The sequence below is a fragment of the Plectropomus leopardus genome, chromosome 20 (assembly GCF_008729295.1).
Source record: "Plectropomus leopardus isolate mb chromosome 20, YSFRI_Pleo_2.0, whole genome shotgun sequence".
Classification (NCBI taxonomy): domain Eukaryota; kingdom Metazoa; phylum Chordata; class Actinopteri; order Perciformes; family Serranidae; genus Plectropomus; species Plectropomus leopardus.
In genome coordinates, this window is record NC_056482.1 from 8,771,950 (window position 1) to 8,790,095 (window position 18,146).

Genomic DNA, 18,146 nt, shown 5'->3' on the forward strand with positions numbered 1-18,146 from the left:
TGTGAGCATATGGTGCGAGTGGTCAGGCCAAAGCCTGTGAGTGGGTGATACTAGTGTCAGTGGATGCATTAGAGCGTTCACCTAGCCGTAAAAGTGGTACGCTTAGCAGTAAATGTGCAGTATAAGTCACAGTTTTCAGTTAATTAATGCTGCTGCTTCTCAAGACCGAGTGGCGCTCCTGCGTGTTGCTTTCCAGCTGCTGGTTAAAGTGAAGGGAGTTAACCCAGAAGTTACTTCAGCCCAGGAGGTAAACTAATCTCCAATTGTGCTCGCTGACTACGGCCGGAGAGCTGAAGCAAGAATGGTTAAAAATTGGTAAGGTTCAGGGTAAGAGCATTAGGCCAGCCAATCAGACACAGAGGAGGGTTTGCCTTTGCCATCCTGAGATTACCTCCCAATTAGTGCCCTGTTAACTGTGGATAAAATAGTGTAATCGTGAGGCTTCTCTAGACTATCCAAATTGCATGGATTAAACTCTGATAGTGAATTGAGTCATTTTGCAATGGTCGTGTGATGCTCAAAACGATTTATCCACAGTTTTAGGGCGGCAATCATAAACTGAAGCTGCAGTGAAGTAGAGGCTGCAAAGCAAGTCACGCAGGAAGTCACAGACACAATGGCAGAAAATCCTGTCAGTTTTCAAAATTGAACACTGCAGATCATTTTGCTTTACTAAGCTAACTACAGTGAGCATGTATATAGGTAGTAGTACATTCTGAAAGATAATTGTACCTGACAAAATTACCTACTCCACATTTATACAGGTATTTGTCAAATCTAATAAATATTTGCACTCGACAGAAGGATTTTTTGGGCCCCATGGCATCACTTACCAAGTTGCTGTATTTGACGTCCTGGGAATGAGAACAGGGTGTTTGTTCCATTTTATTCTCTTGGTACACATAAATATACAAATTACCCAAAAGGACCGCATAAATTTAGAATTTTTCCCTTTAATGACATTTTCAGGCATAATTGTGAAAGATTTACGGATGTTGAATGTGCGTGCGAAGACAGCATTCATGTATTATTTTCACCACATAAAGGTTTCTCATCACAAGAACTTCTTTCATAAAACGACTTACATCAGTACCCTCGTGTTTGCGGAATGGATACAGACGTTTACAAGACAGCAAACCACAGCTGGAGGTGACCATAAGTCTCCTTGCTTCGGCGCTGAGTGCTTAACTGCTCATTACACTGTGGGACGCAATGCCTTACAAGCTCTGCACTGTCTTACCTGATGAAGTTACGTAACAGCAGCGAGTCAGCAAGTCAGAGAGGTCTGATCCGACACTTCATTAAATCTGCAGCATCTATCAAAACCTCCACCCTGTCTGGTAGAGGGGACTCATTCCAAACCCAAAATTACAGCATTAAATTGCCTGAATTTTTGGTATTAGACAGACTGTGGCTCTGAACTCAAGTCAGAGGCTTAATAGATGGACCCACATCCTGCAGCATATTTAGACTGCAAACTCTTGAGCCAAATTGGTATGTCATGGTGGATAAAGCTGTCGAGTTTCCTGGAATCGTCTAACACGGCATAGAGGGCATGAATACAAATTATACGTCAAATGTTATAGATCCAAAATTAATCAGAAAATTTATTCCGAGCCAATACGGAACGGTAAATCTTTGAAAATAAGGCACTGCTCATTACAATTGTAGATTTATGTCATCTTTGGCCTTGAGGTAATCAGACCAAATGGATGCAAACATTAGTTTGAGCTAAATGTGAGTTTGATTTGTGTGTACAAAAAACTCTGCATTTTTCCTAATCCTCAGAAAACCAACTTTGGAAAAATACAGGAAACGAATGAAACCATTTGGTATATTTTTTTCAATTCCATTTACCTGACCGAATCACCCGCCTTCATATCTCTCTGTAAAATCACTCAAAATGATCTCAGTCGTAGACACTGTAACATAAACCTCGACGCCCCTCTTGGAAAAACATGACCATTACACTAGAAGATTGATGATAGGTGCATAAAGGTATTCTCAGAATAGCCTCAGTGTGATGGGGTGGGGGGGCGTATCGTTTTTTTAAAACAACAATGTGGTTTCAGTGTCTCACCACATTTCTCAGTGTTATGTGAGGGTACGTAATGAAGGCCCCCGCAAATCTGCCGGTTGAAGTTGCGGTTGATTGTTTTGCCATGTGTAAACTGTGAGTTCACTCTCAGAATATCCAGCTGCTCCTTCAGTTACTCACACCAGCTGGATACGTTCACACTCAGTCCATCTCATACCGTCTCCATCTCATGCATGTCTCACCTACACCTACACACCTTATACCGTAGCCGGAGACTGCTGTAAATCATCGCTGTAGATACTTTTCACACCAACACCCTCAGTGCTACTTTTCCTATTCTTTTGACCTTTTTTTCCTTTTACTTTTTTAGCCACGCTAGCAACATGGCTCTAGGGATGGCAATGTCAGATCAGTGCTTGGGTCCAGACTAAAACATCTCAACAACTGTAGGATGAATAACCACGTATAAACATTCATGTACCTCAGAGGATGAATCTTAATGACATTAGTGGTCCCCTGACTTTTCCACTCGCGTGAGAATGAGATCTTGTGTCAAGAGGTCTTGACAAGTTTCAGATGGATGTTCACAAAATTTGGTACAGACATTCATGTTTCCCTCAGGATGAATTGGTGATCCAATATTTTTCAAATTCTTCCAATACTTAGGTTTATGACTTAATACCTACAAATCTAATGCGATTCCCATAGGTGTCAGCTGTACTTTTTGTACTGAACTGAACTGAAAGTGAAACTTTATCTAGACTGAACAAACAGAAAAAATAATTTTACCTCTCTGACTACAGGAACTGCTGATGTACAGCTGCCTTGATTTAGTAATTTGTTAGTGTTGTTGTGTGACTTGCTGAATCCAAATTAATCCTTTAAAACACCAAACATCAATAATTTTCTCTGCTTTTGGATTGGAGATCTCTGTGGAGGTATGCGAGAAAAATGAAGATTTTCCTCATTAAGTCAGCATATCACATGATGAGTAATTGATATACAAACAGTCAGTTTGGAGGAGGTGAAGTATGCCTTTTAAGCACCACTGTATATTGTGAGTTTTGCCATAAATGATTGTTAGTATGATTCTAGATCCGATTCCTGGGGCAATGTTGTGCTAAAAAAGACCTACTTTGTATGATGTGTTGTGCGCCCATAGTGGGAATTGAAAATCTTCTTGAAGGCGGAGTGAGAAATCTATTTGTGCAAAAGAGGGTTGGTCACAAGTGACAGAAACACTTGTGTTGACATTAAAAAAGAGAGCTAAAAAGAGAAGTTCAAACACGTCATGGTGTGAAATGGGTGGGATTGTTGTTGAAAGTTACAGACATTGTCGGACACCTCTCCAATATCAATTCTGATGTTGGAGAGCTGCAATGGGGCAGGGGTTTCTGAAACTGGTCTACCCATCCTACACGCTGTTGTGATGAAGCATACTGGCAGCTTTAGTCTTGTTTCTTCTCCTTCTCCTCCACCCCTGTTTTAAACTTACATAGACTTAAAAAATACTGAATGTCCCATTTTACTCAGCTCAGCAACAACAAAGATTCTCCATAGAAAAACATGTATCAACCAACGCTTCAGGATGTGAGGACAAAACACACCTACACATTATTGAGAGGCTTGTTTACACAGTGCAAAAAGCGCTGCATTGTGCTCCATTGAGTCTTATTCCAGCTGCTCTCATTAATCCTTCATAGTTCTGGCACGTTGAGACCAAGCGTGTCTGGACTGGAAAAGGTCGGCCATACGGTGGGAAACGGCACATAGTGTGAGAGCACACTGGGTCATTTGTTCAGACACAGTCAAATTGCTGCGGTGCTCTCGAGAGTGACAGAGAGTATGAAAAATGCAAGAATCTCTGTCTGAAAATGTTTCCAGCACGGCATTCATTGTGCATATTGAATGTCAAATCGCATCTGAAGAGACGCAGTGATCTCCTCCCACAAACATTAAGTCTGTATTCAGTGAAGCAAACATGAAATATTAGAGATGAATGTATTTATTGTGCATGAGCGCAACTGTTTAAGAACAAAAAAGTTTTTATTGCTCGTGTAGGAGTGTGGTGGTTTTTGTAAGTGTTATTATGTGTCTGATTTTTGAGAGGGAGTACATCATTCTGTTATGTGGAATTAGAACCTACTATTCCCTATAATAAACGCTTCATGAGGGGGAAGTGGGCCACATGCACATATGGTTAAGTGAGGTTACTTGATATGGAGGCTCAAATTAGTGACCTTGTTTGAATGTTAAAGCATGAACGCTGTGCCAATTTAACCGAATTTCTTTGTTACATCCAAACTCTTTGAAACTGGACTCTATATCCTGTCTAGCGGTATAGGAGCAGGAAGATAATGTATTTCCCAGAGAGACAGATGTCCGATCCCTAAAGTGGAGTCCAGGAAATGAAGAGATTTATTCCACATTTTGTCTCAGCCTCGGTGTCCTTACAGTTACAAGTTCTTTCGTAACACTAAATGCTCAGACTCCCGCTGACCGCTGTATTCCACGTGTATCTTAAAGTCTGCTACTCGCTTTTATGCTTGGAAAAATCACATGTGGCATTTAAGGCTGTTCATTGTAGTAATTGTCCCCATTTTTCAGGGAGGATATTACAGGGTCGACAAATCTTAACACAGCCCCCCGCTATGAAGAAGTCACCAAGGTTCACAGCAACAGGGGATGTAACTGTGTGAGAACATGGTGATTTACAACAGACTGTGCCACCTGTGACTGTCTGTTTGCCCCAAGCTGAAGATAAACGTTTTGGGGGGATTGAATCAGGGACAATTCACTGGCCAAGACTCATAGCTTAAAGGGTAACATTGGTACTTTTCAATCTGGACCCTATTTTCCCATATTTTTGCGTGCAAGTGACTAATGGAGACAACAATTTTTAAATTTGGTCAAGTACTAAGGGAGACATCTGCATCTGTCAGATGTGCTAAAGGCTGAAATGCTGGCACTGTATACGCTAAAATTACTGTTTATTTAAAAGGAGTCTGGTGGGTTTGGTGATGGAAATTTTGGGTCTGCTTCTGGTTAAACAAAGGATCTTTAGCAAAGAGGTTTTATCTCCACAGTGATCCTTTTCTATAATGTTTTCAGACACTTAAAATAATGATCTGAATGAATTACTTCTATTTAAGTAAACAAAAACAAATGTCCGTAGTTCTTCCTTTACAGTTACTATGATTGCAGGCGGCGGCTGGAGAAAAATTAAATTAGCTCATCTTCTGAGTGCTCATGCTGCCCAGCTGTTTGTAGCAGTTTTGCCTAATTATCAGTGGATGCATGTAGCCTCTGAATCTGTTCCTTCCTTCCTTCCTTCCAAGAACCGCTAACAAAAGCTAACATTCCTGGGGTGGAAATTAAAGGAACAGTGTGTAAGATCCAGTGACACCTAGTGGTGACCCCCTTACCGCTCCCTAAACAAGCATAACACACCAAATGGTCGGCGGTGTTGGGCTGCCGGTGAATGTCTGTTACCCTTGTAGCGGCAGCGTGTCCCACACCATTGGCCCTTGTTGGCTGTTTTCCGTCCTTGTGGGCTTCTTTTTCAGCTGATTGTAATGTAATGTAGTTTTATTTATACAGGGACAGTGCACAATAAAACATTAACCTTATATAAAACAAGGGGAGGTGCATTAGCTGCTATAACATGATTCAACATGATTCAGCATGTTGAATCAGCCTCTGAGACGGCGTAGCCCTTTAGTGGATGAAATCACTGTATTTGGCAGTTCAGCTCAGTGAGTTAAAGTCAAATGGGAGTGAGGTCCAAACAAACTTGTTCTATAAGGTAAGACTGTTTTTCTTTAGCCATTGAGCTTTTTAGCAGAAACGTTTTCTGATTGTGTTGGTATTTACTGGCGTGCGGTAAATATGCTTCATTCTTTTAATATTGGATTGTGCTGTTCGTCTGGTTTCCTGTTTTTAATGACAATGACAGACAACCGCCGCCTGTTGGTATGGAGTTTTATCTTTTCATGGAGGCGCAGACTATGCATGCTGTTTGGCAGTTGGCTGAAGTCATGGTGTTGTGTTTATGTGAAACTCTTTGAGAGACTCAGGTGATGTGAGGCGATTCGACACTTGGCTTTCGACACCACTTGTTCATTGATGTCAGTTTGGTGTATCTGGGAACAGAGAACCTATTGTGATCTTATGGTGCTGCCACTTCAGCATTAAAATGCAAAAGGCTTTCTCTACAGCCAGTGTTTTGTTTGTTGTTCTGGGCTCTGACAGGCTCTGTGAAAAGGACTCTCTTCCTGTGTAGACATGAAGGGCTCATATTAAGCAAGCAAAAAAAATATAAAGATTGTTATTTTTCAAGTGATATACACTATTATATTCCATTTCTGCCCATATACCCCCATACACCTTTAAGTTACTGAAATGCAAGATATGTTATATCTGAAGCAGCTCAATTCACTTTTTAGGTGGTTGTATTTCATTATAGTTTTTTTATTTTAAAAGGTTCTGTGTCATTTCGGGTTATCTTGGGATTTGTTGTGAAAAAATTTCATTAAGAAATAAGTTTCCTCATAGATTTTGGTGGCGAAAATAAATCTAAAAATAATACAAGATGTCCAGTCAAGTCAATTTTATCGATAAAGTCCATTATCACAAAACACAGTTTCCCTGAGAGGGCTTTACAGCATATGACTTCCCGCTGTCCTTCCCCTTCCCCTTCCCTCACATCGCCTAAGGAAAAACTCCCCCCAAAAAACTTGTAACAGGGGGGAAAAAAATGGGAGAAACCTCAGGAAGAGCAGCTGAGGAGCGATCCCTCTTCCAGGCCGGACAGATGTGCAATAGATGTCGTAAATAAAAATTAAATTACAAATTTAAAAACTTTAAGCGAGCCAAGCACGACTAAATGCTGATAAAGTAATCTCCTACACGTTACACTCAGTACACCAGGTCAAAGTTGAACCAGGAAGAAGACCAATAAGCAATAATGGATGCTTAAAACAGGCAATTTGAGTAATCATTTATTATCTAAATACATGATGCAAATATAAACTGGAATGTTTAAACTTATTTGATCATCTGACCGCTTGTTTCTTTCTATGTTCTTATTTTTGGCTGAGTGCAATGTTATTATTAACTATTGGAAAAATAGGCCAAAACTACAAACATGAGCCAGATGTTGTGGAATTGAATCTTTTTACTGAGACTTTAATTGCAGCATTGCACAACTTAAATAGATGAATGGCAGTCAAGAATGACGAACGAACGTTTCCTGAGCACATATAAACATTTCGCTCACCGACACACACGCTGCTGTCCCCTGTTGTGAAAAAGTGTTGCTAAAACATGCACCAGTAGCTAGGCATAGTTCGCATGTGGGCGCGTAATGTGTGAACGTCTGTGAATGGAAACCAGGTGCTTTTGTACTCTGCCAACGCAGGCGTGTTGTTGCATCGTCAGCGTGGTGTGTCTACAAGTAGCTTAACGAGCTCAGCAGGACCCCTCACATCAAACACTCCGCTAATGGCTGATAAACTCGCTGGGTTTGGTCGGGCCGGACAACAAATGGGGCACGTTTACATTCAAGGCAGCACAGCAAAGAAAACCCCCCTAAAAACACAGTGTGTTTCTCAGGGCATCCGTTCTAAATCCAGGCCAGCTATTTTCATGAGATGTTAAGAGGAAACGGCTTTCTGGTTTATGGGAAAGCAATAAAATGTCAAATCCTTCACTGGTCAAAGCGGCAGCTTGTTAAAAAAAAAAAGAGAAAAGACGTATGTGAGGTAAGGAATGACAAAGGCAGATGGAAAGAGACAGGCTGATGTGATGTCATAACATTTCTATAAGAGGAAGAGTCATCGCTGGTGGAGATCAGGTAGAAAAAACACGAGTGAAACAGACATCAAAGAGCTTATCAGGACGAATCAACAGAGTGATTTTCGGTGATTTACCCCATATGGGAAGGGGCATAAATTTTAACCAGATGCTGTGGTTCATTTGCAGGTTGTCAACAACACAGTCAAAGTTTTTCCTTTTAGTTTTTTATGATTGCCTACGAATAATCTCCAGACAGAAACAAACAAAAAAAAAAAAAAACCACCTTGCGCACGTGCAGTTTTAATCACTGGTTCAAATTAAATTAAGGAAATCTTTGCCGGCTTCACTTTTCCTGCATTTATTAAACGAGATGAACATGTGTTCAAGAAACGCCTGCCAAGATGAGGCTGGAAGAGAGGAATAAAAGACCCAAGAGGCACATTAAGGTTTTGAGGAGTGAAGTTTAATGGGGTCATGATTGTCTTTGTCGGACGTCAAATATTTAATTGGTTTACGGGACAAAAAGCACAACCAGAGCCACTCCTACGGTTCACTCAGCCAACTAAAACTCTCTACATTAGATACACCATCAGAGCAGAAAAAAACCCAAGAGCCACTTTCAGCAGCTCAGAGTTACAGAGGGTCATTACTTTTGACAAATGACAGACATTTTGCTTTTTCAAAGGTTGGGCGAAAGGCTACCCCATATTATCTTTCTCATTTCGTCCGAACACACTGCTCCCAAATAACAGTTTTCATCTCCTCCTATCAAAGGGATTTATTGTTCTAGCTGGGTTAAACTCTCTTTCGCTCCCCTCTCTTGTATCTGGGCAATCTCTCCTCTCTGAATATGCTTTAGCTGGTTGAGATCAGTGTTACTCTCCGGGGGAGTAAAAGTGACCTCAGTCTGACTCATTGGTCGGCATCCGTCGGCTCTCCGGGCCCTACGACATGCACAGACTGACAGAGAGACAGACAGGCAGAGTGCTTCTGGGTAGACAGATGAACAGAGAGACAGAGGTACAGACGGGCAGGGTCCTAAGGTTGCCCCATGACGAAGGAGAGGGAAGGAGGCGAATTAGTGCGGTAACAGTCTGACCTTTTTGGACAGACTGTTAGCGAATGGGGGTACTGGGCTACAGCCAACGTCACAGCGTGCTAGTTGTGGAAGCAGCCAATCGCTTTCCTATGTAGATCCTAAAAAAAGAGAAAGCAGTAATTGGTCATTTGCGAAAACCCTCCCCCAAACAGCAGCTGTCCAATCATAGCTTAGCAACTGTAGCTAGCTTCAGCCCGTGTCAAGTTTTGGAATTGTTAGAGTTTAGCAGCAGATATTAAAGGAATACTTCACCCCCTTATTGATCACTTGTATATCAGTTACTCACCCCCTGTTACACTGAATTTGTGAAGAAAATTTAGTTTTCTTAAATGTTTTCAAAGTGAACAAAGAATACAAAAATTCAGAAAGATTTAATGAATGGAAATAAATGGGGTCCAAATTAAACACCAGCAAAACTATATAAAAAGATATGTTTACAGCCTCTTGCTCAACTTATTCAGTATATTCCAAGTCTCATTTATCCAGTTGTATGCTCAGTACTCCACAAACAGACAGCCCTTTCAAATGAGAAACTGATCAAGAAGTGAAACTTAAACTTAAAAAACAAAAAAAGTTATTTTACCAAGCAGAACCCCAGAGCTGCTGGTCTACTGCTGCCAAAACCAGTTAGTTTGTTTATGTTATTGTATGACTTTGGTAATATAAAGCATTTGTTCAGAGTCACACAATTATACAAACGAACTAACTGATTGGGGCAGCAGTAGACCAGCAGCTCCCGTGTTCAGTCAGGTAAAATTGCTGTTTGTGTTAATGGAGTCTGGCTTTGAAGACAGGAGAGAGGAAAGGGCTGTCTGTTTGGGAGGCACTGTGCATGTGACTGGATAAATGAGAGTTTTGTGAGAGTTTGTAAGCTGATGCTTTGATATGGTTTTGCTGTTGTTAAAGGTGGAACCCTATGACTTAATTTCATCAAGAATGAAATTAAGTCATTTTTGATTCTTCGTTCACTGTAGGCATGCAAGCAAGCAACATTTTCTACAGAAATTTAGCGTAACAAGGCGTCATTTACATGATCATTTGGCGGGTAAAGTTTTCCTTTAAGTATGTGTGTATTGGTCTCACCCGACTCCAAGTGTGAGCAGGTGTGAAGCCAGCAGAGAGGGAACAAGGATGAGGAGAACATCGGAGGAGAAGATCCCTCTCTTCATCACCTCCGTCTTCCTCACGCTGAGGGATCCCTGCTGCTTCGGGTGCTGAAACACAAACTCTCTACATAGAAAGTGGAGAGATGAGAGACGCAGGCGGAGGAAAGACAGAAAAATAAACAGAGATAATGAGAACACAAGAGAGAAGACTGGGAATGCATGAAAGGTAGCACAGTACTAAGAGGCCATTAAGAGCTACTACCTGTCAAATAGACTTATTGTATTGCTGAAGATTAAATGTCAAGTGTGGCAGCGTAAATAAAAAATGAGGGTGATTCATGCGCTTCTCAACACTCAAAGGTATAATCCGCAAAAAAATAATTTAAGACACAGCACTGGAACATGCCTTCAAAGTCAAACTGAAGACACGCACTAGAAAATAACTACATGCCAATTTTGTATGTTTTGTGAGTAATATTTTTTTTTTAGCAAATGAATGCATTTGTTTCGAGGGAAGTCATTCGTTCATGTAGTTTAATTATTTAACAAACAAGTAAAGTGTTTCATCTGGTTGTCAGGCAGCCTCGTAATAACTTTTACAGCACGTAAATCCCCATAAAAGCACTAAATTGTTGTTTTTATGTTTCTGTTTTCGTACGCCTTAAACAAAACAGATTGTTAATGTTTGCTTAAACTGTTGTTAATTAGTGAGCGTCGGGGGCTGGTAGGAACAATAGACTGTATTATAAAGATGGACAACATGACAGCTCTCCAAAAATGAAGCCAAAACATCTTAATCACCCCATGGTTCCTGGCTACAGTTCAGGTCATAAACCCCGCCCCCTCCACGTAAGCAAATTGGACATGGGCCGGACTAAAAAATCAAAGTACACATCAATTTTCCCAATGATGTTTTTTGTCTTTTAAGGTAGTTCTTATCATTCTGGTGATCGTTTTTCTGATGAGTTTGGTTTTAACTAGTTATTTAACCCTCTACGTACTATTCTTGTTTCTTTAACAACTTAGGGATTAAGTAAATAAAAAAAAAAAAAACAGCTAACATAAATGAATATACAAGAAAATACATTTCATAACTGAGCTAGTCTTACTTCGGTGGCATATTTTCAGGTCTACTGGACCAGTCCCAGACCCAGTCAGTGTCCACCCGCCGCTCAGCTTCCTCCTGCAACATGCGTAACAGATAAAATGATATGCTATAACATATGCTATAACAGTAAAAAAAAAAACAAGAGGAAGGAGAGTAGACACAAACGAGAAAATCAGAGCAGTGACGTTAACCTGACACCTCAGCACATGTACATGGCTGAATCTGATATTCTCCTGATTTTCTCCAGCATGAACATATGCCTTGTAAATCTTTGGGTGGAATCTCAAACATACCGTTCTTACAGACAGTTCAATAAAACAGAACAACTTCATGAGGTAGATGACCTAACTCAAGTGCTTTTATGTCTCTGCAAGCTGATTTAAGACTGTACTAAAGTAAATGGAAATGAGAGGGGGAAGTCAGAAATCACTATAAAAAAGTCCTCTGTGCTTTGGACAGCAGTATTGTAAAATAAAAGATAATAAAAGTATGTTGTATTTAATTTGTAGTTAAAGGGCTTTAAAGGTCCCATAATTTTAAAGTCAGATTCATTTTTTAATCATAAAGCAGGTATAGGTATATAAATACTGTGAAAGTATCAAAACACTCAATCTGCAGAGAAATGGACACAGTAAATATTCAGAAACTATCTTTAAACAAGCTGTCAAGATCTCTTTGCAGCTGTGATCTCACAACTACTCTATATAAAGGTAGAAACTGTTGCTACAGTGTTACAATCATTTTTTGGCCGCAGTGACGGTGCAGAGACACCAAGAGCACAGATGTGGAAGACCCAGAGAAGCTGACCAAACACAGCAGACTTGGCTTTTTCGGAAGAGGGGGGCTTAAAGAGACAGGCGCTAAAAGTGAGTGTTTCAGACAGAGGATGAATACAGACATATTCAAGCAGATAGTATGAGGAAAAAAGTGATTGTTTTTTTAATTAAGGCATGTAAACATGTCCTAGTATAAACCACAAGTACAAGTATGTACCTGAAAATTAGCATAATAAGGGACCTTTAAAAGTAAACAACAGTTCTCACCCAACCAAATAAAATGTATGTGTATTTTCAGATCTATGTTTTGTATCAGAGATAGCAAAAATCCTTTTAATATTTATCAGATAAACTCATGATGAGTTTAAAAACACACGTCAGTGCTGAGTCATTACCTGTATGGTGATACAGTCACTGTCCTGCTCACTCGTGGATTTCGGGGACCCAGTGGACTTTGGAGTCCCTGCCTGTGGAGGACTGTGGACAACAAACAGACGTTTACAATCTGGGTTCAGAATCAAGATATGGACAGACTGCAGTTTAACAACTCTACAACTCTGCTAAAATCAAACAGAGAAAGTAAACACATGTTGTGAAAAACAAGCAAAGTTCCACTGAGCACAGAATGAAACTCATTACTGTGCAAATTATTCTCACACCTCGCTGTGCAGCTCAACCCCCAGAACAAAACAAAACAAACAAAAACCACTCAAACTGCACCATTACCTGTCTCTACTCCTCTCACACTCCAGCTGTGCCTCCAGAAGGATCCTCTCCAGCTCCCCCTGCAGGGCGGAGGAGATGCTGTCCTGCGGCCCTGTCAGGCTCTCCCTGCGGCTCACGGCTGCGATCAGCTCCTCCAGCTCCACCCAGGAGCCTGATGAGGAAACAATAGGAGCAGCTGAGTTTGTGATGATGCTCAGACAGTAAGCAGGGAGGCAGACAACGCTGGGGCCTCGTGCACATATGTCAGACTGCAATGAGCCAGAGAGGAGTCGTGATGAGGAAAGTAAACAAATCTATAGCCTTAAAAGTTAGTGTTTACATTGAATCACATTCATAGAGTGTGCAACACATCTGTCACTGGCATTTAGTTTTTCACTAAATTATAAGGTGAATTGTGCCGTACAGATTGATAAAACAGTGTTATTATTAACACTGCTGTCCATGCCAGTGATTCTGAACAGATTGTAATTAACTGATAAAATCAAGTATTGTAGTTTTTGTTTTACATGTGTAAAGGATTTTGCCTGATGTAAATCAAAACAGCACAACTCTATGTGCCGTGTGAAAGATTAATGGGGATTAGGTGACATCTGGTGGTGAGGATTGAGGATATCAACCAGCTGAAACTTCTCCCGGTTAGAATTCCCTCAGTGTTCGTTGTTCAGGGGTGTTTTAACTTAAGCCACATAATCCTCAGAGATCTTCAGGTGATTAAAACCAGTGAACACACCGCTGAAAGCAATTTCACATTACAAATCTGTCTTACTCTGATGCTGTTTGGCTAGTTGGAGATGGCCCATTAGCCCATCACCTGCTAATGTGTGCCCAATTTTTTTTCTCTGAAAACTTAAGATCCAGACACTCATGAGGTTTTAACCATGAGCCCAGTTATGTCTTCCTCTCCAAAACAAACAGACCAGGAGATATAAACTGGTAAAAACAGTTGTATGGTCAAAAAAAAAATCTCGGTTCCTCCAACACTGTTCATCTTAGAGGGTATGCTAACTGCCAGTGTTTGGTTCGTCAGTTCTAGGCTACGAAACATGGTGGACTCCATGGACGAGAAGCCATTCCCTATGTACTGTAGATATAAACAGCTCATTATGAAGTAATGATAACATAATCATTCTTATTTTAGTTTCTTTAGTCATTATACGCTGAAGAAAAAATTATATTACATTCATTTTTTTGCCAATATACCCCCCTAAATCCTACACAATGGACCTTTAATTACAAAAATGTTGAAAAAATGTTCTTAGAAATGAATAAACTTTTTTAAAATTCAGCATTTAGATCACCACGATCCTCTAGTCAACATGTTGTGTGTGTCAAGTGTCCTTAGGCAAGATACTGAACCTCTAATTGCTCCCGCTGTGGCTGTTCCATGTGTGGTTGTGTATGAATGTTAAAAAACTGAGAAGCAGGTGGCACCTTGTGCGGTAGCCTTGGCCGCCAGTGTATGAATGTTTGTGTGAATGTAACAAGTTGTGTTATTTTGGTGATCGAACAACTAGAAAAATGCTTTACAAGTGCAAGTCCATAACCAAATTTGACTCAAGATGCAATATTTTTTCCTGTCAGCTCTCCATTTGAACACACACACCTACGTTTTGTTTTAGTTTATTTTCTGTATAGTATGAAATACATTGATCAAATCTTATAAGGTTCCAACTGTTGTTTCTTTTGTTTTTCATTCAACTTATTTGATTTTTTTTTTCACTTTTCTGTAAATTACTGACCACTGCAGCTTTTCTTGTCTCCAAATAACCCACTGATTGTATTGTCTGGGAAATTCTGATATTGCGATGCTTATGTTAATCAAATGAGCCAGCTAGTTTCCCTCTGAAATGTGGACAGGTGTGTTGTTGTGCGCTGACATTACGGTGACTTATCTGTAGCACTGTCCTGACGTGACAAAGACTGAAAGCCACAGTCTGTTTCTCTCCATCAATGAGCTCTGTAAACACACAGCCCAGGAATGAATGGACACCCTGGGTCATTGGGTACATGAGCAGGAAAAGATTTACACATGCACACACACACGCACGCTTAGCTGTGTGTATGGTGTGCACATACCCAGAGCCAAACAGTAGGGCAGGGCTAACTCGGGCTGACAGCATGCTTGCTTACGTAAGATCTTATTTCTGTTAGAGATTAGCCATCAACCCTCTCCCTTCCTCCCCTTGTTTCTCCCTTGTCATGCCGTCTGTGTCCCTTGGTGACACGGGCAGCGTTTACAAAATATCAGCACTTCATCTGCCTACCATAGCATCCTTCACCTTTCTTCTGATCGCTCTAATCCTCACTTTCTGACACTCTGTAATCACACAAACAGCAGCAGAGGGGGGAGAGACATGAGTGGGCACAGAGCTGGAGGGAGAGGAGTAGGGGGAGGGCAGAGTGGGAAAACTGTGCCATTGCCCTAGTTCTTTCTTTTTTATTTATTTATTTTTTTACAGAGGGGAGTTATGACATAACTGCCTTGTTGCCTGACTTATCTATCTGTCGCCATTCTGCGGCACTAAATCAGTTTCTATGGTGCAATCCTATACACATTCATCTGTGCCACAGCCAAATCAGCTTTATGTAATGTGGACAAGAGCTGGATGCTGAAAGACTCAATGAACTGCAGCACAACAGGCTCATTTTTGATTTGCGCAGCTATGAATGTCTGCTTCCAGTTTAGGAAGTGTACACAGAAATTGAAAAGGACATGGGGGACCAAAAAGAGGGGGGTGGGTTATGTCTTTTTTGTTTTTGCCGAAGGGAGGATATTGAAATTGTTTCTTGAGAACAGGGGAGGTCTGCAGTTTTTCCGTGTCTTCATAGTGTTGTCACGATAATGGAATGTCTAACACCAATACAATGCATTGAGAAATGTCAATATTCAATACCATTTTTGATAATACAGGGAAGAAAATGACTCTTAGGGCATATAAGTTTAAATTTTTATCACATAAACAAGGCTATAACTTTGCTTTTCTTGGTAGGTATCAGGTAACAGCAGAATGACTGTAGAAAGCATTACCAATAAGAGAGCAGAAGAAAGAATTAAGAATCAATCGAAGTTAATAAATCTGTATTTTTGACAACACTATGCTTTTATTTAACCTCACATTTTTCTTGCAAGAATTACTTAAAATAAGACTGACTAGTTAATGTAAACTGCAAAAGAGTTGCGTCCTAAAATAAACATTTTGTGTTCACCATCGACCAAAAGGGTGCATTTGGTTATATGCACATTTTACTGCAAGTGTGTTTCCATCCATGTATTTATATGCACATTTTCAATTTGTGCATAAAAAATACCTGAGTGCAAACAATGGAAATTCAAAGAAAACTGCAACTTTGAAATACTGCAACTAACAAAAAGGTGCCCTCCTCTTTTTTGGTGTCTTAAAGGCACCGGAAATGAGAATGTCATCAACTATTTATCTCAATATGTCCAACTTGTAATGATCCCCAAAACAGTTGTGGACGGACATTCTTACATCTCTCTCTCTCTCTCTCTCTCTCATTTATTTTAAAGTCAATTTGCTCTACATTTGGGTGGAAATTTGACGAATGTTAATAACCTTTAATAATCATTTAGTAGCATTTGGTAGAAAAATGGTGGCTGAAATTTCAGTAAAAATGATTTGTTCCTATTTGTTTTTTGTTTTTTGGCAATTGCTAATTCCTCCCCTAATGTGCAGATTCAGCAGTATAAAAATATTGTTTCATTGACATTTAAAACAGGGTTTTACAAACGTTTCTGAGTAAAGGAGGTGGTCATTCAAAGCAAATATTGACAATCAAGCTTGGCCAATAAATTGCCAAGACACGTACTTCCGTATATTGGCTGATAAATAAAAGAAAACTGCTTTACAGAAATAGCAACCTAGATTCAATGTAATATAAAAACACTGTCACTGTTACATAACATTCATCCATATGAAATAAGATGATTTTTCAACTTTAAAATGTCACACTCAGTAGGTCTTTGTATCTTGGTTACAATTCTTAAAATAAATCTAAAGGGTCCATAGCAAGATTGATTACTGATACAGTCCTGTCATTAATGTAAAAACTCCAGTATTGGTCAGGCTGTAAGTGACAACCTTGTTTTACTTTTTTTAAAAAGTCAAGGCTCAACCCTGCCCTCATTATTTTTAATACAGTCCCTTACTGTCCCCATAATAACATTGTTGCACTTGTTTTACCCAGCATCCTATGTGCCAAGCAACGTGCACAGTGGAGCTATAAGCGTCAGGAAATCTCCACATCTTAATTGGCTTACAGCGATACAAACAGGTGAGTCAGGGAATCCGTTTACACAATGACGGTGTCAGTGGCAACAACAATGCCAACAATAAAACTGGCAGTGCTTTCTTCTCTCTGTGGCATCCTCTCACACCTGCAGACATGCTGTTAGTATCACTGATGACGGGACATCCGGAGACACACCGAGCCAATGAATGGGCTCATTGTTTACATTGTTTACCCACTTTGTTGATATTTTCATCGGTGAATCCAATCGATCTGTGCACACACATAGCTGTCGGTTAGCTGTTTAATAGCTACGTGTGAGCATTACGATCTACGTTACGGCTGCAAAGGCAAACACATAAATGTCATGATATAACAGCGAAACACACGGCCTGGTGCATGTACCACCATCACTCACCATAGAGTCCGTCCTCTGGTGTCTGCGAGCCGGACAGAGACATGCCTGATCGCCGGGGTGTGTGGATGGATGGATGGATGGAGAGAGAGAGAGAGAGAGGGGGGAGAGCTCGGAGAGATGCTGACACTGGCCGACGAGGACGAGCAGGTGCAAATGGGTTTCTGCCTTGTTCGCTTTTCTCTCAGTCACTCTTGTGTTTGTTGTAGTCTAAAAAGGACACCAGGCACCGACGCTGCGCTAATCCTCCTCTCCCTCCCCCCTCCCCCTCCCTGTCCCACGTGTCAGGGGGGAAGAGGTAAACAAAACAAGCCGAGAGGCTCAGCAGGTAAAAAGCCACAACAAGGTGCGTGACGCCAGCAGCGGGCGCGTGCCCTAAGCATTGTCTCCCAGCAACAACTTTTTGGTCAATGAAAAATATGAATTTCCAATTTTCTAAAAGTTATTATATGATTATGTAAGGAACTTTGACTATTAATGCATTTTTGAGTTGCAAATTTGAAAAGACAGCACACAAACACCACTTTTAACATGCATGTATGTACATATCACATAGCTTACACATGTTCTCTCAGCTCACTGTTGATGATGTTACATAATCTATTGAGAGCTATTACAGAGTCAGGTTAGATTTTTCTTTATAAAGAGTTTGCAGTAGTGGATTTATTCATGATAAACAAATAATTTTTGGGTTTCCCTCTTTCTGGTGTTAATCAAATCATTCTATTATGGTAATAAAGTAGTGACAGGTTTTAACAATTACAAAAAAATACTTTAACACTTTCTAATACGTCATCAAGTCCAGAGTTATTCATTGTAGATGATAATATGTTC

At 40.3% G+C, this 18,146-nt stretch overlaps 1 protein-coding gene across 1 annotated transcript; it reads right to left on the reverse strand.

The window, feature by feature from the left end:
• Positions 1 to 8,131: 8,131 nt before the first annotated feature.
• Positions 8,132 to 17,562, reverse strand: zgc:73226 (uncharacterized protein LOC402792 homolog). Its single transcript, XM_042508977.1, has 6 exons — positions 17,316 to 17,562; positions 12,650 to 12,800; positions 12,319 to 12,400; positions 11,149 to 11,222; positions 10,017 to 10,163; positions 8,132 to 9,031 (listed from the first exon to the last, which is right to left on the reverse strand). The coding sequence occupies exons 1-6, from the start codon at positions 17,356 to 17,358 to the stop codon at positions 8,983 to 8,985; spliced, it is 546 nt and encodes a 181-aa protein (XP_042364911.1). The 5' UTR covers positions 17,359 to 17,562; the 3' UTR covers positions 8,132 to 8,982.
• Positions 17,563 to 18,146: the final 584 nt, after the last annotated feature.

What these genes read in the sequence shown, in the direction of transcription:
- zgc:73226 (XM_042508977.1), bottom strand. Translation starts at nt 17,358, where the DNA reads ATGTCTCTGTCCGGCTCGCAGACACCAGAGGACGGACTCTATG. An exon ending in CCTGAAAATATGCCACCGAA is followed by an intron (nt 10,164 to 11,148) that starts GTAAGACTAGCT and finishes CTTTCTATGTAG; the next exon opens with AGAGTTTGTGTTTCAGCACC. An exon ending in CTGCTCACACTTGGAGTCGG is followed by an intron (nt 9,032 to 10,016) that starts GTGAGACCAATA and finishes CTCTTTTTTTAG; the next exon opens with GATCTACATAGGAAAGCGAT.